The following is a 23,287-nucleotide window of genomic DNA, read 5'->3' as shown; positions in this document are numbered from 1 at the left end:
GTGATTGTCTTGTAGACAGCACATAGTTAGGGCTAGCCCTTTAAAAATATCTACTATGACAGTTTCTTCCTTTTAATCAGCATGTTTAGTTCTTTTATATCTAATATTATTATTACGTCTGCCATGTTGCTGTTGGTTTCTCTTTGGCCTTTTTATTTTCTTCTTCACTGTGACTTCCTCTTTGCCTTCTTTTGGTTTGATTGAAAAATATTTTTTAGTGTTTTTAATTACCTTTTTTGGTATACCTCTTTTGGTGTATTTGTTTACTTATTAGTGTCTTTTCTCAAGAACCATAGCATGCATTCTCAACTTATCACAGTCTACAAATTAATATCACTTCCTACTGCATAAATATAAGAGCCTTGTAACACTGTAATTCCATTTACCAGGTCCCCACCTGCCCCTTATTTTGTATTGTTGTTGTTACATCTTTTAAAGATTTTATGAACCTATTTTACAATGTTACTCTTTTTTTCCTTTAAAATTGCCACTTTTAAGGAAATTAAGAGACTATAGATAATCTTTTATATTTTCCTTCATATTTATTATTTCTATCCAGTTCTTCCTGAAGACCTTATAGTCATCTGATGTAATTCCTTTAGCCTGAAAAATATCCTGTATTATTTCTTATTGTATGGTACTCATAGAGCAGAATGCTCTCTTTATTTGAGAATATCTTAATTTCATCTTTTTTTGAAGGATATTTTCTCTAGATAGAGAATTCTGGATTGATAGTTTATTTCTTTTAGCTCTTCGAAGTTATTACATTATCGTTTAGACTCCTTTTCTGATGAGAATGCAGCCATCATTTCTGTCACTTTTACCCTACATGTAATGTGTCTGCTTTTAAAATTTTCTTCTTCTCCTCCTCCTCTCCTTCCCCTTCACCCCTCCCTCCTCCTCTTCCTCCTTCCCCTCCTCCACCTCCTCCTCATTTTTGTTGAACAATGATATGCTTAGGTATAGTTTTCTTAGTATTTTTCTTGCTTGGGGTTCATCAATGTTATTGGATCTGTAAGTTGAAGTTTTTCAACAAATTTGAGAAATGTTCAGCTATTAGTTCATTAAATTTTCCCCCCGTCCTTTTCTCTCTAATTCTTCTGATAATCTAATTATACATGTGTTACATCTTTAAAAGATGTAACAACAACAATACAAAATAAGGGGCAGGTGGGGACCTGGTAAATGGAATTACAGTGTTACAAGGCTCTTATATTTATGCAGTAGGAAGTGATATTAATTTGTAGACTGTGATAAGTTGAGAATGCATGCTATGGTTCTTGAGAAAAGACACTAATAAGTAAACAAATACACCAAAAGAGGTATACCAAAAAAGGTAATTAAAAACACTAAAATATTGCCCAAGTCACAGAAGTGGTACTCTTTTTCAACTTTAAAAAAAAATCTTTTTATTTTATTCTTGTTTCTTCTGATTGGATAATTTCTTCTGCCATTTAGAATCCTGTGTTTAGCATATCCAGGTAATTTTTTATTTTGGTTATTCTTTTCAGTTTTAGAATTTCCACTTTTTTCTTTTTAAAATAGTTTTAACTTCTCTGCTGCTATTCCCTATCTGTATATTTGTTAAGGCCATAGTCGTCTTTATATCTTTGGACCTGTGTATAAAAGCTGCTTTAAAATTTTCATCTGCTAAATCCAGTATCTGGACCATCTCATGTTCTATTTCTGTTAACTGCTTTTATCTTGACTGTGGGTCATATTTAATGAGTTTTGACAAATGTATTTACCCATGTAACTTACACCCCAGTCAAAATATAGAAGATTTATGTTATTAGTTTTGCCTGTTCTATAATTTCATATAAATGGAATCATACAATACCTAATATTTTTGTATTTGGTTTCTTTTGCTCAGCATCTCTGCTCAAGTCATACATGTTGCTTCATACATTAGTATATAATCAGTGCTTACTTGATTTATATATTTACCACTTTACTTTGATCATTATTATTTCTTGTACCTCACCCCATTCTTCTGAGTATAATTTCTTGTTTAGTGAATTATATTAATCATAAGTGCTCTTAGCAATCATCTTCTAGTGACAAACTCTTTTTTTCTTTTATATGTTAAAGTTTTTATTTTGCTCTCACTCTGAAGAATCCTTTTACTATGGAAAATACCTAGCATGCACAGTAGAAAGAGAAATGTGACATACCCTCAATACCCCCTCCTGATTTCGAAATTATCAGTTCATCACTAGTCTTCTTTAGCTGTACTCCCAGTACTTCTCCATACCCTATCTTGATGATTTTGAAGAAGATCCCAGGTATTATTTTATCTGTAAATATTTGTATTTGTATCTCTAAAGCAATACAATACCCACAATAACATTTTACTCCTGAGAAAAATGAAAATTAATTTCTAAATATCATTAAACATCTTGTTTATGTTTAGATTTTCCTAATTGGATCAAAAAGATCTTTTATGTATTTTGAATGAAAACCCAAGTAAGTTTTATACATGGCGATTAGTTGATATGTTGATAGTTGATAGTCTGTTGAACGTATGTGCTCCTCTTCATCTTTTTTCTCCATCTCATTGTATATTTTCATTGATGTTATCGTGGAAGAGACCAGGTTTTTGTAGAGTAGACTGTACATTCTTATTTTTGCTGGTTACATCCCATGGGGTTGTTTAAACATGATTCTCTCGGTCTCCAGTATTTTCTGTAAATTGGTAGGCGGATCTACAGCTCTGATCAGATTCAGGCCAATTCGAGAGAGGCGTGGGAGGTAGGGTAAATGAATGGGTAGTTTTGTGTACTTCCCTCAAGAGACACAGGATGTCTGACTGTCTGTCTTTTTCGTGATATATGCAGCCTTTGATTGATTGTTGGCTAGATCTTTATTTAATTAGAGGTCATCCTCACTCTAGAGTGCTAGTTCAACTAAATGTAGAACTCTAGATTGTCCCTAATTTTTTTCACAGCATTTAGATGATTATATCTTCTGGCTCTTTATTCATCTTAAATGTATCTTATTTTCTGTTTGTCTCTTTTTTTTCTATTTGCTTTTCTTTCTTATTTTTGTCTTTCTTATATAGTGTTTAACTTTTTAAACTTAGTTTTAACATATCAATTGACATTATAGCTATCTCTTTGCTTTATTTTTCAGTTATTGCTCTCATGATTACAAAATAGCAATACCTTTTCATAGTTTACTTAGAGTTACTATATACTACTTTATGTAAAATGTAGATACCTTACAAATGTATATAGGTCCAGAATTGGAGTCATTCCAGGGGTCAGCGTGAAGAGATATGGGGGTGGTTGTGTGCTTCTCAGGCAGTATGACATACAAATTCCTCAAGTTGTCTTGCTTTTTTAAAAAATAAATGTATCATGAAGATATGATGTTTTATCATTTATGACTTGGATTACATTTTCCTAAAAATTTAGTTTTCTTCACTAAGCGGAGAGAAATCTTCTATCATAGGCATTATCTGCATGTCTGATCCCAGTGTTTGGCAATAAGAAGGGGGTAATAACATAGTTGTTTTAGGGCATCTATCCCTCTCTTGTAAAAACAACTAAAAACATAACTCCTTGAAAGGTCAGTTTCATCATCTTCATGCAATAAATAGCATGGAAAATTAAAGCTGAATGATACATCGTCCCTGACTTTGAAGAGTTTAAAGTATAGATGGAATGCTATACCTGTGTGTCATCAGCTCTGTGATTTAAAAATGAAAAGCCCCATTTTGTTCAAAGATAGAAGTTAGTATATGAGCCAGTTAGTGACCAGGACTGGAGTTGGATTACCTTTTACATACTAAAAGGAACACTGGATATTGGAACATTTTAGAAGTATCCCAGTTGCTGCTATATTTAATTAGAAAAGTGTAACTCTAATGGTACTGTATTTTTAATATTAATTTTTAAGGCTACTTTTTTGATTTATGATGTTGTTAGATTTGCTTACAAATGAGATTTGGCAAATTTATGGTAAAGAAAATGTCTATGTTATTGTTTTTGTCTCACTTCTTTCCCTTTGAATATTTTTGCCAGGACGTAGTGGACTAGCGGCCTCCTACTTGCATCCAGTAAAATCCTTTGTGCCGCAGATGCCGAAGCTGCTGAAGTCTCTCTTTCCTGTCCGTGACGAAAAAAGGGGCAAACAGCCACCTCCCCTTGCACATCAGGTAAAAGCATCAAGAATGCAAGAGTGAACATTTTCCTAATAGATTGCTGGCAAAATGACGCTCCACATTGCCCCGCAGCTGGGGCGGGGGCGGGGGCGGGGGCGGGGGCGGGAGGGGCGGAGAGCGACAGCGGTGGCGGGGGCGTTAAACTGGGCTTTTAGACCTGGTAAAAGCTTGTGATAATTTCTCTTCCACTCTCTTCAGAGATAACAGAGCTGTTTAAACTTATTGACACTCTCAATCCTTTTTGCTTTTAAAAAATGCCAAGTACGCTACTAATGTGATTTATAGTAATATCACTTAGAGCAACAATAGTAAAATTTATGAAGTGCACTTAGTGTTGTTTGTGTATTGCCAAACAGAAAATGTAATTCTATTTTTAATTCTTGATTTCATTTCTTATTTCAAATAATTTTATATCATCACTGCCCTTTTCTCTCAAGCTCTTTTGCCTCTACTATGGTTTACCTATTCTTTCACTTACAATAGTAAAAGTGATCGTTTGTTTTATTTCCCCTTTTTCTTAAAACTCTACCCACCCTTAGAATAAGTTTTAGAGAAAATGTTAAAGGGTTTTCCAGATAATCAGGAAACTGCTCTTATGAAATCGTGAATGGGAAGCCTGTTAGAAATGCAATTTCTAGACTTATATAGGTGTGAATTCAGCAGAAAATGATAAATGAGGGTTTATTTATACTCATTCAAAAACACATACAGTGCAAGATCAGCTGTTGAATAGGTCTTTTGACATCAGCTTCTTCACATTCACTTAAACATTCAAGTTAAAGAAATGCAGGTGAGTCCTTGTCTGAGACCTTAACCTTTTAAAAGAATTTTCTAAGTTTATGAATGCATATGCAAGGCGATGGTGTTAGTTTTGTAAGGCTTCTGTGCAGATGTATAATTTTTTCAATCTAGCATTATATAAGCATTTACATAAGTATACGTGAATACATATTGGATGAAAACATTGAGATTTTGGAAATCTTTAAATTTAACTAGGCATATAACAGGTAGGTGCTTGAAAGTTATCAAAATAAATCTATGACCATGAGAGCTAAAAGAAATAGCAAGTCTAATACTTGGTGAGGGTTGGGGTAGGCAAAACGATTTTTCCAAAGATTTGTTATTGCACAGGTTATTCTGCTAGAAATTTCCATGCTGTTATTTCCCAAAGCATGAGTCATGCACTGTGTCAGAATTTTCATGGTAACTTTTTAAAAAGGTGACTGAAAAAAGTACAGCCTGAACTCATACCCCAAATCCCACCTGGAGGCACCTTATAATCTGCATTTATTTTGTTATTATTATTTTTAATTAAGTTATTGGGGTAACATTGATTAATACAATTATATAATTTTCAGATGTACATTATAATTTAACATCTGCATATTCTATTATGTGTTTACCACCCAAAGTCCATTTTCCTTCAGCTACCATTATATTTGATCCTCTTTACCCACCCTTCTCCTAACCCCTAATATTTCCCCCCTCCCCCACAATAATCTACATTTATAAGCAGCCAAGGTGATTCTTATTCACATTCAAGTTTAATAACCAGTGTTTTTCAATTGCTCTTTGGTGAAGACAGTTATATACATTAAAGGAAATTGGAATGGCATTAGAAGTCATTGAATTAGCCTACTATAGTTACAATTATTTTTTAAAGCTACTTTGAGTTTCTAATATAGAAAGTCAAATCATCTGCTACAATAAGAAATTATTTTTACTGTTTGACAGTAAGTGATTGTTTTCTTCTAGAAGAGCAATATTGTGTCAGAAACAAGCCTAGAAATTGGAAGATAACTAATTTACCCAATTTAAGGGAGGCAATCTTGAAATTTTTTGACAATATCTTAAAGCAGTATTTGTTAATTCAATTTACTTTATTTTTGAGCATATATGAGCAAAAGTGTTGGGGAAAGTGGTCCCACATGTTTTATATTTTATAAATAAATAAAAAGGTAAATACAAAACTGGACTTAACGAAGATGCCTAACAGTAGAGCTAAAATGATCCAGCTGGTTTGTGAGATCCTCACTTTACTAATGGACCTTTTCGTAAGGTCTCCAGGGAGCTACATCTACATGGTGCACTCTGTCCTCATCTGACTCGAACTTCCAGCAGCCTCGAAACACTCGAAACACTTTCATCTCTAGGCTTCATCCAGCAGTACCTTCGCTGGCTTCCCTTCTGCTGACTCCTCAGTCACCGTCTATTCCGCCACGCTCTAATATTAGGGTGCCCCAGAGCTCTCTTCTGGGCCATACTTTTATTTTTTAAAATCTAATTCTCGCCTTGGGTAGTGTCATTCAGTCCCATGGCTTTGACTATTTATACACTGTCAATACTCACATTTCCATCTCCAGCCCAGACTTTAACACTGAGCTCTGTCTTCATGGATCTGATTGTTTATTAAACTTCTCTACTTAGATAACAGTTAGGCATTCACATTTTACAAATCCAGAACATGACTGTTTGCTTCAGTCTACAAGTCTGTTTACTCCCAACACACAAAATACTTAGAAAAATACATGACCATCTCATTGTGTAGCACAGACATCCACCTAGTTGCTTATGCCTTACGAATAGTCCATCAGTAAAATTGTGTAGGTACCAACCATTTCCAATCCAGTGACTTCCGGCCATCTCCATTTCTCATCACTCGCCCAGACTACTGTCATCGCTTGACTATTGCAGTGGCCTATTACGTTAGTCCGTGCTTGAAACCTTCCACTGCTTCTCACTGAAACTGAATAAAATCTGAATTCCTTACTTGGCTGACAGCATCCTCCGTGATCTGATCCCCTTGACCTTTACTCTTTATTCCTTTAATTCTCCTCTTTGTTCACCGTACTAAGCCATATTGGCTGTTTTAGTGTCTGCGTGCATGCGTGCGTGCGTGCATGTGTGTGTGTGTGTGTGTTTTAATCTCAATAACACATGAAGCTCCTTTTGGTCTCAAGAGTTTTTGTACTTGTCTTTCCTTCCACTTGGACTACTCTTCTCCAAGTCTTTGCATGGCTCCTAGGTCTCTAGAAGAGTGGTCTATTATTTGAGTGGCTAAGAAAGGCCACTGTAAAGAAGTATGTCTGAGTTTAGAGTGGCCTTAACCAACCAAACTAAAATAACAGCCTCCGCCATATGTGGTACACTATATTACTATGTTTCATCTTTCCCTTGGGAGTCATTGTTATGTCTGTATGTTTATTAATTATCTCCCCTCTAGAATGTAATCCTTGAAGGCAGGGGCATAGTCAGTAACAAAAGGTCTATCGGTTGACTGGCCATGATGTATATACAGATTATAATATTAGTTTGTGTGTACTAAGTGTCATACAGTGATATAAAGAACTATGTTTATAGTTTAGAGGTGAGAGAATCACATCTGAATGGGAATTTCAAATATCAAGACATATTCATGAACTTTCTTTCCTAGATTGATTTGTTATACTAAAGAACCATTCTTAAATGAGAGAAAAATGTTAGCTTATTGTTTTGTATTTAGTTGATCAAAGATGCTTATGTTCATTTCATTTTTTACTATCTCTGATAAAGCTCTAAAAGAAATAAATTATAATTTTAAATGACAGTATCAATAAGGAGGTTCCATTATTTGGACCACTTTAATTATGCTTCAGGTTTTTACCTCCTGAATGGGGTTGCAACCTTACAAATGGAACACTTTAGTGCCAGTGGAGTTTCAAAGTAACAGCAACAGGAACAATGTTGTGCTGGCTACTTTAGTGTTTCCCAATTTTTATTTTTATTTTTATTTTTTTACTTTAATGGCATCCCATTCACTTGGCAATTGGATTTTATACCTAAAAGTTGAGGTTCTTCCTTTTCTTGATAACCTATTCTACCCTTCCTTGTGGAACCTCCAAGTCTTCTCCGGAAAAAGTTGGCTTATTTCCAGCCAGTCTTTGCCTCAGAGTTTTCTCTGCTGTTACTCAGGAGTTAAAGGGAGGGGAGGTGGGCATTCTGTGCCCTCTTAGGCTACTCCAGCTATATATCAGTCAACCATATCTTATATAATTAGAGTTTCATGATATTTCAGTTGTCTTGCCAGGGTCTTGCTTAAAGTAGGGAGCCCAGAGGTGATATGGTAACTCCTACTCTTGAAAATAGTACAACTATTATTACCTTTCTCTTCTAAATGTACTTCTACCAAAGTAGCATATGATTGCATTTTTTTTAAGGCAGTAATTAGCTCATTGTGCTTCTGGTCAATTAACATTCTCTTTTATTTTTCTTTTTACTTGTTTACACTCTTGTCAATGAGTTCTCTTCTGTTATGTTTAACTGATTTGTAAAAATACTTAAATAAGGAACTTTAAATTTGTTTCTAAAATTTTGCATTTTGATTTTGTTTTAACATTTCTAGGATATCAAGATTTTTTGATTGATTATTTATAAAATACATGCATTCTAGCTATCGTCTGCAAACTTTCTAAGGGCATAATATATCTACATTTGAGTCATAAACAAAATATTGAACATTATAGGGCAGAGTGCAACTAGAGATCACCCCTCAAGTCAGAGTGATAGATCAACACATTTCAGCTCTACAGACATATGCAATAACTTCTATCTGCAATCCACATTTCTCTCTCTCCCAATCTCTCTCTCTCTCTCTCTCTCTCTCTCTCTCTCTCTCTCTCTCTCTCTCTCTCTCTCTCTCTCTACCAAAGAGATTAATGGGAGATGTTGTTAGATACACGGAAATCCTCTGTATCACTAACCTAGTTAGCCTGAAACAAAAATGCATGCCGACGAGCATTCTAGATCACCCTTTTCACGGCCTGGCTTTGCTATAGCTCTGTGTGAAGTCTCTAATGACTTACTAGTAGCATAAAGAAATACACAAACACCCTGAACCTTGCTCTTATTTTGATTCTGTTTTTATTTGCTACTAGTACTTTGTTAGGATGCTGATTTCAGAGGCCAATATAAATAATTATGAAGGTAATAAATAACAGACTAAAAAACGTGTAGGTTTCAGAAGACCATCAAAGATAAAACCCAGAAAAATAGAAGTCAGTACACACACCTAAAAGGAATCTGTATCAATTCTACGGTAAAGGACGGGGTAAATATTGATATCAACATTGCATAAAACTTAGAGACAATAAGACAATAAGTCAATAATAACCTTGCTTAAGACTTATAATATGAAACAGCACAGAAAACAAAACAGAAATCCCCAAATGGTATCGACAGAGACAGGACGCGGTCACCAGAGGGACCATGTGCAGCAGCACGAGCTCGTTTCCTCCGCGCCAACACCCTTCTCTTGCCATCACTTATAAAGCCGTTTCTCTCTCCATTTCCCACCTAACTATGATGAAAGATATTAAAACCTCTTCCTTTTTATGTGCCTCTCCCAGTTTAGTTTGAAGACTTAAAACTCTTCTCTGAAACAGAATAACAGTCACCTAATAATGAACCTAAACACTACCCCCGGCTTCTCTTCGGCATAAGTAGACGGCACTTAGATTATTGCACTTGGTTCTGGATTTGTTACTATTAGAAATCCACTGACCAACTGGAATTATTTTAGAGAGTAACATCAGAAATGATTTATGAGGAAAGATTAAAGGAGTTATTTATAGTTTAACCAAACAATGACTGAGAGAGCCGGCTGTATAAGCATTCAAGGCAGATCAACACCAGAGGCGGGGAGAGTTGTATAAGGCTGGGGTGGCATGAAAGGCGTAGAATGACAGAAATGAAATTAATGAAGGGAATGGTAACAACTGCGAATAAGTGAAATGATTTATAGATAGCAGGGTAATCTCGAAGAAACAACAACATGGGATTTCTGTCTCTTCTATTTTTAAAAAATAAGATCTTGAGAATGTAAAAATAGTCCAGGTAAGAACCGGGGAATGGAGTAAGTGCTGCTCCTACCGCTCGTGCCTCATTGTTTTCATTGTTGGGTGGAAGGAGGCAGAAGTTGTCTAAGGAAGGAGTGATTATTATCAAAAAAGTACTTTTAATCAGTGTGTCCTTGACATTTTCAAACAAGGATGTTCGGTTCCCTCCCTCACACAAAGATACAAACATACAACCACAGTGAAACTCTAATAAAAGGATTGATGTTTGTTAACGTGTTCTTTGGGGTCAGCCGGTTCTTAGATCAAGATGCTATTTTTTTGGGCATTATATTTCAATATTTGAAAAGATTCATGGATCTTTTCTTGGAAGGTAGAAGTTAACAGTTCATGTGGAAGATTTAAAAACGAAGATTCTACTATTTTACAAAATCTTTTGGTTTGACCATACTCATAAAGATTTATGTTTCTCATCTTTATGGAGATTTGTTTTTGTTTATAATCAATATCTGTCTGAGTCCCAGAAATGCAAAGACACTGCGCTGGAGGAGGTGACAGCTGACAAAATTGCTGTCTTTGACCTTCTGATGCAAGTTTAGTAACTAATCTGGAAAATAATGAACTGCAATTAATGAAATCTGCACTCATATTCAAGTGTGTTTCTCAGACAGCACATAAAATAATTGAAAGAACTTCCTGCTCTCTAATTAGTTAGATTGAATTAATTTGGCATAATAGCTTTTTTCATGTATCTAGAAGTTTGTATTCAGATGAAGCTATTTATGTACTTCAAGCACAAAGACTCCGGTGGCATCTTAGCTTTGTCCGTGGAACTAAAGAGTTAATGCTCAGATCTAATATCCACCGTCAGAAGCCGTGGCATTTCCAGCCAGTCTTTGTTTCAGTGTCTGCCCCTTTTCAGTGTCCTGCACTCCGCTTAGGATGGCCTTGTCAGCCGCAGGGGTTTTCTGCAGGCCCAGCTCCCGGTGTGGTAGGTAGACAAAGCCTTGAGAGAGCAGCAGCCTGCACATCTCTGGTGCTAATGGAAAAGATGCTTGTATACTTATTCATCTTTCATGCCAGTGATCTTTCCATATGTAAAATGGGACAAAAGCAGCTACGCACGAGTCCCGCCCTTGTGCACGAAGATGTTGTTTTAGGCTACTTCATACTTGGGGTTCCTTGATGAACCAAACCACATAAATGCCTACCCCTGTGTTTTGATGAAGGGTTCATCATCTTAACTAACTCAAGCTAGGAAAAGGATTGGGCCTCATTTTCTAGCCTTCAGTTTTCCTTAATCGTTCAAGTTCTTTAAAAAATAATGTATATGAGCATTTTTTCCTGTAATGTATTTCCACACATAATATGGTATGCTACATTTAGTTGTTCTTGCATTAACAAAAGGGAAGTTTGCAAAGGCACGGAGTGCAGACTTCTTTTAAAACTTAAGTCAAGTGATGTCTGTTCACTTAGTTGCTCTAGAAATGAATTTTTAGGGCTCTTACTACTGGTAGAAGACTTTTACCTCCGTTTTAGTTTTTCAAAATCGTAACATTTCACTATCTTCCTTTGCCCCAGAAGTGTATGGATACTCTATTTAGATACTTAGAGTTACTAAGTTAACAAAGTTGTCTTCAGAGCCAGAATTAGTAGCTGATCTGAAAAATAATGAAAATATAGTTTCAGAGGCAGTAGAGAAGTCAATTGCCAGCCATTTTTCAGGAATTTTCATTGTATGCTTTAGTATAATTCTGTAGATCAGGGATTGGCAAACTTTTTTTGTGAAGGGCCAGACAGTATTATTTTAGGCTTTACAGGCCATATATGCACTGCCAAAACTAGCTTTAGCCAGTACTAAGCCAATGAGCCTGGTTGCGTTTCAATAAGGCTTTATTTATAACCCTGAAATTTGAATTTCATGTAATTTTTACATGTCACAAAGTATTCTTTTATTTCAACAATTTAAAATTTTTACTAAGCTTATAGGGCACACCAGGCTGGTGACAGTCTAGATTTAGACCATATTATTCAGTTTTTAGATTAACAAATATTGTATGTTTTAAGTAACATAGACACTTGGAAAACAAATAACTATTATTTTGAGTAAAGTGAATGTCGCATCCTTGTTTTAAAAAAATAAATTATTTTTTAATCAATATTTAACTTTGAACAATTATCATGTAGAAGTTTAAAAAATAAACTAGCTAAATTCTAAAATAAAGAACTGTATCTTTTCTGACAACTCCAGAAATATCAGTATTTATATTTTTCTATATGCACTACCTCTAATAAGTTAAAGTAATGCATATATATTGAAATACAGTTTATTTGGATGGTCTTATTCACTTTTATCCACTGATAAAATAGGTTATGTGTTGATAGAAGAAATGGGCCTTTTTAGTTTTTTATGTAATTTAAATTAAATAGAAATACTGCATATTAGACCCCAAGTGCCTATTTCTGAGGAGCAGAGGGGCTATGTTTGGTGTTACCTACGATGTATCCCCAGCTCCTGGCGCAGAATTTAGTAGGTACCTGGCACATGTTTGTGAATGGGTAGATTAATAAAACCTAAGGTTCTTTGTTTAAAAGAAAATAAATGTATCCTGAATGGCTTTGGGACTGATAAACATGAGTAGAAAGTTTAGATGATTTTAGATCAGATATAATTGCTGATTGTGTACGAACGTGCACATGCTAAGTCAGCCTAGCGGCATCTGACGATGACACACAGCGTTCCAGCGATGCGCGCGGCCACGATACTCTGCATGTGGGCGGAGCGTTCCCCCTGTGCCGGGGGTTTTATGTGCCCCGCCCGGCAACAGTGCTGAGCTGTTAGATCCGTGCTGTCTCAGGGAACTGGAGTGGGAGCCACGTGTGCCGTTTTAAATTTTCTAGTAGCCGCGTTTTAAAAAGTCAAAAGAAACAGGTCAAATTAATTTGAATAATATAGTTACTTAACCCAGTATGTTCATAATATTGTCATCTCACCTGTAATCAGTATAAAAAAACTTACTGAGATATTTCCATCTTTTTTTCTGTACGGTCAGGTTTGTCTTTTACACTTCTAACACATCTCAATTAGGAAACTAAATTTTTTTCGGAAATACCTGATCGGCATTTAGAATTCATAAAGTTGAAAAAATAGATCCATGTGCCCAGGCTGTTTCATATATACTTAAAAGCATTTTAATTTTAAAAATTTTCTATATTATTAAAATTAAAATTAAAATTAAAAAATGTTTTCACTTCTGTCACACTAGCTGCATTTCAAGTGCTCAGTTACATGTGTAGCTACTGGTTGCCATGTTGGACAGTGTGGCGTCAAAGGGCGATATTAGATGCTGAGTTAAATAGTGAGGAAAATGAAACAGGTTAAAGCACTTCTAAGGTTACAGAGCCTAGCGAGTGGCAGAATGGAGATATATATTCAAGAAGCAAAATTTAACTGACAGTTATGGTCTTAAGAGATTTCACTGTATTTTATTAAAAATAGCAAGTGATTATATTTGTGGAATGAATGAATCTATAAAGTATTTGAAGGAGAGACTGGTCAAGCCATGACAATACACTGATTAGGACCTATCTATATTTACTTTTCTTGACTATTCCTTTCTGAAAAAAAATTATCTATAGGCAATGGGGGAATTACTGACAGTTTTAAAGCAGGAGAATGACATGGTCAAATTTGTATTTTGGAAAGCTCCTCTGACTGCAGTTTGGAAAGTGGATTTGAACTGGAAGAATCTATTCACGTGTCTGCAAACACCTCATGAAGGATTGTCATATTGGTTAGAAAAACGAAGTCACCTACCCATGCTTGACAATTTGATACCTTAAGGTCATTGATTGAAAGGGGCATGTGGCAGGTAGGGAAACAGTGGTCTCTGATGGGAACCAGCTGGTGACCACCTGTCATCCTCCCTGGGTGGTATTGCTTAGAGAATTCATATGGACTGGATTGCCACCTTCCAGATGTGCAAGCCCAGAGGTGATCAGATTTATACAAACAAAGGACTGATGGATCAATTCAAATGCTGTTACTCATCTAAAATGAGAAATGTAACTTCCAGATGGATGGAAGTGCTGGTGTCACCACAGCTAACACGCTCTCATCCAGATCACCCGGGAAAGCCAGAGGATAGATCAGAAGGGTCGGCCATGGGCGCGGGAGCTGGCTGTGTGAACCAGTTAGGGAAGGCATCAGAGGCATCAGACGATGAGAGCAGAAGCCGTCTCTGGCCAGCGCTGGGTGCCTCCTACCAGTTCCCGTTCTTCCAGCCTAACCACCTGCCTCTGATTAGCGTAACCTTTAAAAAATATGTTTATATTGATCAGGTGTGCAGAGTCTTGATCTTTAGGTAATTGTACATGTCTGATTTTATCCATTGTTTATTACTTTTATCAGGACATATTAGAAGATTAGGAAGCATTTTGTCTAAATATCCTGCCCCTGCCTTGCTTTGTTTCTTACATGTTTCTCACTTTACCAGCTTGAAAATCAAAGATTGGCTGCTGGTTATTTGTAGGAAAAGTTAATTTTATATCTCTTGTTATATACTCCTGTGCTTGGATTTATTTATTTATATTATTAAAAATTATTGGGATAACATTGAGCAGTGAAATCCAATAAGTTTCGAGTGTACAATTCAATAGTACGTGTCATGTTGCATTTGTGTGTTTACTGTCCGTAGTTAGATTTCTTTCTTGGATGTAAATGATTGGTTAGAATTCAAAAAAAAAAAAAAAAAAGATAAGATCATATTAACTTAAGAACCATTAGACAGAGGGAAGTGGGGAGAGGGGAGGTAGACAGGGTAAAAGGGGTCAAATATGTGGTGACAGAAAGAAATCGCACTATGGGAGGTGAACACACAGTGCCTTGCTGGTAAAGTGTACAGCTGAAACTTATTGGATTTCGTCAAACAATGTCACCATAAAAAAAAATTATTATTTTAAAAAGGACCATTAGAAAATGTCACTTAAGAATTTATCAAATTCAGGGTAAAGTGTGATTTTTAGGAAGGGTTCCTTTTCAAACAAGAAAGTAATGCAACAGAAAATTCACCGTTTTTGAACAAAGTGATTATCTTTTGCTTCAGCTGGTATCTCTTCTCTCCTCTACCTGCCTGTATGTCCAAATTTCAGAATGTCTATTCTTTTCCAAATCCTATGTACTGTACCATTACAATTACAACTATAGGCTTTCTTCATGCACCTAAGTAATTCATTCATTCACTTATTTGTTTATTCATTTGACAACATCGTTATTGTTTTATTGAGAATACAGAGAGGAATGAAATTTAATCCTGCCTTTCAGAGAGCTTGATTTAGAGGAGCTCCCTCAGAGACCCGTAAACATAAATGGGATGATGTTGTAGATGTTATAATATGTGTATGTCTGGGGATGACACACTGAAGGCAGTGAGCATTTTTACCTGCGATTTCAGGAAGGCTGGATCGTGCTTGAGCTGAAATCACTTAAAAATGAATAGATATTCACCAGGTGGAACATGACTCCCTAGGGACGCGACAGTGAGAGGAAGCCTCTAGCAAAGCGGTGTATTCAGGAAGTTCAGAGTGGATTAGCATAACAAGTGATGGAAGGCCACAACCTCAGGGAGAGGCGAGGGTCTTTCATGTCTTGCCAAGGAGTTAAAACTTTATTCTTCTAGGCAAAGGGAGCTAGCTCCAAATTAGTGTTTATGCCTAGTTATAAAATTCTGAGCTAATCTGCCCTATTTTCATTCATGTGGCGTATGAAAGCCAGAGTTAAAAAATGATGTGATATGAGAAGTCACCATCATCTTTCCCCTGAAATACTTCTAAACAGTTCTCGTACCTGTAACCGACTCATCTGTTAAGTTTGAGCGGTGCTCTGCAGACAGCGTAATTGCAGGTTCAGCTGGCGCTTGAGAACTCAGTCCTTTTCCATCTCTGTCACTAACTCACTGGGCAACCCTAATGCATTTAACCATTAGGTAAATATCTCTGAGCCTTGGTTTCTCTGGTGTGAAATGTAGATAATTATACTTATATTCGCTTGCCTCATGGGACTTCTCCTTAATATTTATAGCTGCAAAATACTTTGCAGTCATTTTTATTAATAGTTACCAGATGTGTCGTAAGGATTAATGAGCTTCTGATCTGAAATGTTTTGAGCTCCTGAAATAGGAGGCGACTGCCTGCACAGGGGATATGTAAAAGAGCGTTAAAATGCGAACAATACACATTTGGAAATTTGAGCCATTATGTGTGAAGGACAAATGGCACATTTAAGGTTTCAGTATACCTTGTAGTATTTTTGGTGCCCTTAATAAGGTTGCTGAATTAATCACAGGCCATTGTCAAATATAGAAACTAAGCGCCCCTTAACGCTGCACGTACCCGTTTCTGCTAATACCACCCTTTACCCTTCTCCCCGTCACCCATATGTCCTGGGCATCACATTTGACTCTGTTTCTTCTGCCTCCACAGCCACTTGTTTCCACATGTTCAGTAGCCTCCTTCATATATCTAGATTTTTTATTTCTAGTTCCTTTTCTTTTTACCATCCAAATTTAGGCTCTTACTACCTCTGCACCGAACCATTAAAGCTACTCCTTAATTGATTTCTCCATATTTAGTATCTCCCCTATTTAAGGGTTAATCTTTTGTAAGCATAGTTCTTATTAAGGCTTCATGCAGTAACCTTTGATAGTTCTTTATTGCCTGTGAAAATCAACCATACGCTCACAGGCCTCTTCCACAAGGCCCTAACCTTCCTTCCCTGTGCCCAGTGCTTGTCAGTCTAGATCCTTCTCTCTTCCCCAGGACCTCCTAGAAAATGGAGTAGCTTTTCCCAGGGCACAGATGTGAGTAGAGGGAACACCAGACATAAAGTGGCTCTTTTGCCATCCTGACTTAGTCACACCATTCTCCATGTTTGAAATGTCCCCTTGCCCTGGGAAATGCCGCTGTCTTCAAGGCCCATCTCATAGTATGGGAAATGCCACTGTCTTCAAGGCCCATCTCATAGTAAAGTCTCCCTCGTGAAGGTATTCTCGGCCTGTTCCATTATGATCCCTTCCTCCTCCATATTGTCTCTGCTTTTGAAACATCCATTCTAGTGACTGTCCTGGTCCGTGACATGTTAGTTATTTACACACGTGCCCTCCCCACAGACAAGAGCGCCAGTCTGTTGAGAGTAACGCCCGTGTCTTTCTGATCGTTGTGCTGCCCGCAGCGCTTCTTGCAGTGCCTTATGCACTCCGGGTCCTCATAAGTCTTCGTGGCACTGAATGTGGACACTGAATCACGGTCCCAGTTGCCTTCTTCCTGTAGGGCAGTCTTACGGAAAAACTCGAAATATGCAAAGGAGACAAGGTCCTACGGCGAATCCCTGAGTACTCGTCACCCAGCTTCAATAAAAGTTAACTCATGGCTCATCTTCTACCCCCACTCTCTCTAGCACCACCTTTTTTTTTAATTAAAAATTTTTCAATTTCAGTTGAAAATATACAGCATAGTGGTTGGACATTTTTATAACTCAGGAAGCGATCCCCCTAATAGGTCTCGTACCCACCCGGCACCATACTCGGCTGTTGCAGTATTATCAACTGTATTCCTTATGCTGTACTTTATGCCCCCGTGACTGTTTTGGAACTGCTGATTTGTAGCATGTGCCTTTCAAACCTGCTCTGTCGGAGAAGTACATTCCCGTGGTTCCCACTTGTCCAGAGTTGGTGTCTGGCAGCCGTGACTGCCTCCTTCCCATGGAGGGCGGCACCATGAAATCACTAGTGCGTGAACAGAGAAGCAGGTGCGGTCAAAGCACTGCCTTCCCGCTGAGAACCCACTCAGGCCTGGTCTAATCTCGTTTTTGACCTTGTTTTTAGCCATTTCAGATGTATCTAATCATCCAGTTTTCTGGTTCATACTTTACTCGAATGGTGGGGGTCGGGTGATATCTTTATGAAACATGTCGCCTGATTAAGAAGTGATTATTGAGGCTGACAGGACGCTTGTGAGGGGTAGACGTGAGGTTTTCGGCTTCGTAGCCGGGAGCCGTGAAGTCAGGGCCCAAGGGCCCTGGCACCAGGAAGTCCCTGTGGTCACTGGATTCCAGCATGGTGTCACATTCAATCTGGTCCTTTAATTCATTTCAGCTAATATTTTTAAAGCATTTACTGGAATTTTTAAAATTACTCTGAGTCATAAAGAAAAGTGTAAATTATGTTTCTATGCTTTATTCAGGAGGGCAAGAATTATATCATCTTAGAAAAGGTTTCATTCTTGGTAGTTATAGTTTCATCATTGGTGGGATTTTTGTTTTTATACTTTAATAAGAGGGAATGCTCATCTCAATCTTGTCTATTTTAAATAAGATCTAACTGAAAAATGTAAGTACTTTGGAGTTCAGACTTAAGAAACTTTTTTTTTTCCTGCCTTTACTGAGAAATATACGCTGAACACCTTTTCATTGGTGGGGAACTTCAGATGATATGGGGAAAAGTAAGCAAAGGATAGTGGCCCCTGCATTCCCCGGCCGTGTGCAGAGTGGGGGGTGCTTGCTTGCAAATAACTCCATTGCCAAGGGGTTGACAGCAGAGTAGGGAAATGGAGGAAGAACCGGGAGGTGCTGTGCGAGAGGGAGGGAGTGACGTGTCATGGCAGTTGAGGGAGAGACTTTCCTGGTCAGGAAATTGAGGGAGAAGCTACAGGCCCTCACGTGCGATGGCCTTGCCGCCACCGGGGTGCCCTCCCTCAGTCTGTTCTGTTGGCCACTCACACTGTCGTTCTTAAACATAACGGATTCTCACTCTTCTGCCTTTGACCCCTAGTAACTCCCCCGCATTTGCAGGGTACAGTGTATATTCTCTTAGCGTATCCCTAGGTCCTTTCATCCCTTTAGCCTTATCTCTTTCTAGTTCCTACTTAATCACCTCTCCTCTGCCTCTTCTCAGATCTTATCACAGTTTCCTTACCTTCAGCAAAATTAATTCCTTCTAGTGCTTTTCTCCCAAAGGCAGCACCAAGGAATGATATTGTGATGCCCTTTGCAGAAATGTGGTTGTTTGGTGCTGTGAACTCAGGTCGCCACCACCCTAAGTGAGCCATTTTGTTTCAAGTGGGCTCTTCTCTGTTCAGTTAAGAGTTTGGGCTCCCCTACCGGAAGCAAGACTTTGCCATCCAGCCTTAGTGTCTGCAGACTCTGTCTTGACAGCGTAGGGACCTCAGACACCCAGATACGCCCTGGAAGGGCCGAGAGTGCTTAGGGCCAGAAGAAGGGAAACGGGAAGATAAGGAATCTGCATCTGTAGGCAGTTTAGGTCAGGCAGTAGGTCAGTGAGCAGCAGCCGCTTTTCCTTGTGGACCGAACAAGAGTAAACTCTGACACCCAGTTTTGACTCCTCTTGTAGCAGAGGACTAGGAGTGTTTGTTCAGCCGGGATGGAGCCCTCTTAGAACTGTGCATCCAGAGATCCAGGCTCTTGCATTGGAGCAGGGAGACCTGGAAAGGGGCCAGAGGTTGCTTGAGGGTATGAAGTCAGAAGTGGTTTCTTCAAGATAGTCACTTCTGCCATTGGAAGCTTAGCAGCCACTAAATTGATTTCTGATTCCTTCTTCACAGTTCCAGCTTCTTCCTCTGCTATCCCTTTTCTTTATCCTGGTGCTACTCATTATTTTATTTTATTATTATATTTTTTTGATGTTGAACGATGTGTCCATCAGTAGCAGAGTCCTTTTTCCTGGTGTCGCTCGCACCATTATGCAGGCTCGTGTCTCCTCACACCTGCTCCGTGGCTGGAGTCTCAATTAGTGATTTGCCTGCCTTAGTCTTTAAATAGTTTTCCAATCAGTTTGCCTTCCACCACCAGATCAGTCTTCTCGATCTTCTGCTTTCTCTGCTCAGGCATCTGTGATGATCCTCACCACGTTACCTGATTAGGTTAGTTTCAGATACCAGAGTCTCTCTCCACATATCTATCCTGCTCTATCTCATGCCCCAGAATTGTGCTCCAGTCAGAGCGGCTTCCTTACTCCTCTTCCTGTGACTACACTCACCGGGCCTCCTTTTGTACCGTGAGGTTTAAATTCCACCTCCTGCCTGAAACCTTTCTTGATCTTTCCTGTCCCAGTAACTTCTCTCTATAAAGTCCTGTCGCGTTCGTACGTACAGACACAGCCCTTGATTAACGTGTGTCGCGTATGAATGGAGGGAGAGCCTGACAGCGTGCGCACCTGCCATACACGTTACTGGTTTAGCACGTGTCTTGTGTGCTAGCCGCGGAGCAGGCCTCTTGCCGCGCTCCTTGTTCCTTCCATTTCCTCGTGTGACGCTCCTAGCACTTGGCGTGCCTGACTTTGTTAGCATTCCAGCAAGCCGACGGGCTCTCCAGTCTATGCAGTTAAAACCTTCCCTGGTTATCTCTGCTCTGCTCCTCTCGATTTTTTATGCTTGCCCGTTCACTTGTTTTCTCAGCCGGTGCCCCGAATCATGGTGCAGTCTGCCCTTCCAGATTTTGGGACAACCAGGATGGCAGAGGTGAGTTAGTCCGGCCAGGGGCGGCGCCTTTGCCCGTGGCTGTCCCACATAGAGTGGGTGGCCCCGATGCTATAATTGTTGAGTCCACACCCGTGGTTCTTTATTTTAGGGTTCCCGTTTTGATAATTAACCATAATATAGGCCACTGTCTTCTCCCTCTATATTTTCCTTGTTACACTTTGCTATTTTCAACTTGTTAATCATATGATTGCTAAACTTTTAGGTGCTTGACTGCTAATGTAGTCTGCTGCTTTAATAGCCCACTGCTAGGCAAAGGCGATTTCTATAAACAGAACAATCTCCTTATTCTAAGCGTTTGCTTAATTCTCAGTTTTACATTTCATTCTGATTCATGATATCAGCGTGAAAAGACTAATGCTAAGCCGGGGAGAAAAATAGTCTCTTATGATCTCCCACAGATGAACAGCACTTCTAATCTTATGAATAGCAAATCTATTTTCTCCCACTGTGTGCTCATTCTCTTAGGAAATGCTATGTCTTCATAGGAGAATCGTATTTATTAAAACAAAACAAAACAAAAGGCCAAATAATTTGAAAGAAAATTCAGACCTTCATGAATTCACTCCTTTTTAAAAGGCCATTTTCAACCCAGTACATCTTGGTGTTCGTGAATTTAACTGAAGATAATACCCCGGTCCCCTCTCTTCCCCATGAGTAGTGTTTATTATTTCACTGAGGCAGGACAGGAGCCCCAAAACCAGTGGGACAGAGTGAGGCCGAGTCCCTCACGGGTGAAGGAACCTCACACGCCATGGCCTCCGCAGCTCAGGGCAGCCTTGCTGCTCATCCTGGTGGTTTTCTCAAGTCTGGGCTTTCACAGTGGTCCCTAGAGATGTCAGTGGTAAGGGCATAAACCGAAGGTGGCAGATAGGTTTCCACTCACATTTCAACTCCAGTCAAGTGGGAGCGGCTGCCTGCGGTGCGGCAGCGGACGGCACCGCTGGCTTCAGCTCCGCAGCAAGGAGCGTGGCAGTCGGCGCCCCTTCCTCCTTCTTGGCTGTGGCTGTGGATCTGACTTCTGGTCCCTGGTTTCTCACTCACGGGTGACTTTGGATAAATCCTATAACCTCTCTGGGCCATGTTGTAAAATGAATATGATAATACTCTCTGGCCTATGTCAAAGGCCTATGTCATGGCCTATGTCAAAGGCCTATGTCATGCTGAAGCAAGAAGGACAAAACCGGGGGAGTTAAAGGCACTGTCACTAGACTGTCGCCTCTTTAGGGCAGGCCCCGGCCAGCAGTTGTTGGTGCGGTAGTGGTAGGGTCTCACCCAGGAGGAGAATGGGAACGCATACTATTTCGGGCCATAGGTATTGTTTGGATTGTAGACTCTTGTAGTTGTTCGTGTATTCTTCCCCACGTGGTCAGTGATATTAAAAATAAAAAGAATAAGTAAAACATGTAAACTAGCAAAAGAAAGATGATTGAAGGATTGTCTAATCTTTTAGAGTATTTATGCTGGTGACAGTTATTGATCTATTGGATTTAGTAAATTTTTCTGCCTAAAGATCCATCACAAAAATGGGCTGTTAATCTCAGGAGGTGCCGTTAATTTCGTACCCTGAAAGTGTGCCTTGTGGGGAAAGGTGGGCCTCTGGAGACAGGAATATAAATGACAATTCACGTGAAAACGCATGATTTATCAAACTGCTGAGTTAAGCCAAGTAACTGTAAGAGACTTATAGATCTCAGCTGTTTCCCAGTTCAAATAAATCCTGTATTTCAAATGGAATGTGGCCATTCCTGTAATATAAATAATCTTTCTGTAAATACTGGACAGCATATTTCTTTTCCTGAGCAACACCCTCTCCACCGCCCCAAGCTCATTCCCCATTCCTGCAGTCTTTTTTCCACCTGTCATTGTGAATCGAGAATAGAAATAATCTGCCACCTTCTTCAAATGACTTAAATTATCAACGAAAGAACACCTTACGAGCACCTCAGAAACAGTAGAATTTGGATGAGCTGTGGCTGTCGTCATTCCCCATGAGATGGGGCGTCGTGTGCATCCCTGCCAGGGTGACTCAGACAGCGGTGTGAGGGAGAGGGCAGCCGCTGAGGCTCCATCCTCAGTCGCTCCTTGCTGGGGGCTGGCTGCTTCTTGGCCTGTGTGTACCAGGATGAGAGGGCCAGAGGGCCCCCTGACCCGTGACATGGGACCAGCCTTCGATGGCAGCCTGAAAGATGGCCGCTCAGAGAAAGGGCATGGACTGCAGGCAGCCTCTGTCCCCTCCTCTTCATGCCTCCCAGCCAGGAATGGGCAGTCAGTAGCAAGCCCAAGGGTCATCTCTCTAAGCCTGAGCAGATGAAGCCAAGTTGAAGTACTTTCAGATCCTCCAGTGAGGTCATCATTTCCATTTTGCAGGAGAAAAGTTTTCTTCTGGCCTCTCGTGAAGCACTCAGTCTCCTTGGGAAGTCAGTGGTGGGCAGGGAGGGGCTCTGTTTCCTCAGGAGCAAAGTTCTTAGCCAGAGCATGGGGAGGTGGGGGATGTTGAGGGTGGGGGTGAGGGAACGGAGATTTTAGTATGTGCCTACTGTGTGCCATGCATGCTCTGGCAAGGCCTTGCCTGCCTTGCACCACACTGACCCTAGGTGGCAGCCCCGTCTGTGTTGTTTCCCACGCCACCAGGCAGTTCTCTGACACCAGCTGGGTGTCTGAGGATTCAACCCTGGATTCAACCCGTCATGACCCTGTCTATCCGGAGATAGCGTCAGCTCCCACAGGTGAAGGGCGCGGC

At 39.4% G+C, this 23,287-nt stretch overlaps 1 protein-coding gene across 9 annotated transcripts in view; it reads left to right on the top strand.

Moving 5' to 3' along the window:
• The window catches only part of KIF13B (kinesin family member 13B), a 166,546-nt gene that overhangs the window by 133,281 nt on the left and 9,978 nt on the right, over nucleotides 1-23,287 (top strand). For 8 of the 9 annotated variants that reach the window (XM_036233587.1, XM_016144678.2, XM_036233591.1 and 5 more), the window contains 2 exons: nucleotides 4,026-4,159; nucleotides 20,464-20,526. In XM_036233587.1, coding sequence (XP_036089480.1) covers nucleotides 4,026-4,159; nucleotides 20,464-20,526 — 197 coding nt within the window. The remainder of the gene's footprint in view (nucleotides 1-4,025; nucleotides 4,160-20,463; nucleotides 20,527-23,287) is intronic. The other variant, XM_036233590.1, reaches the window with a different exon arrangement.

Source organism: Rousettus aegyptiacus, unplaced genomic scaffold (genome assembly GCF_014176215.1).
Source record: "Rousettus aegyptiacus isolate mRouAeg1 unplaced genomic scaffold, mRouAeg1.p scaffold_m13_p_16, whole genome shotgun sequence".
NCBI classification, from domain to species: domain Eukaryota; kingdom Metazoa; phylum Chordata; class Mammalia; order Chiroptera; family Pteropodidae; genus Rousettus; species Rousettus aegyptiacus.
Note: the sequence above shows the minus strand (reverse complement) of the source record. Positions and strands in the feature narration are given on the sequence as shown.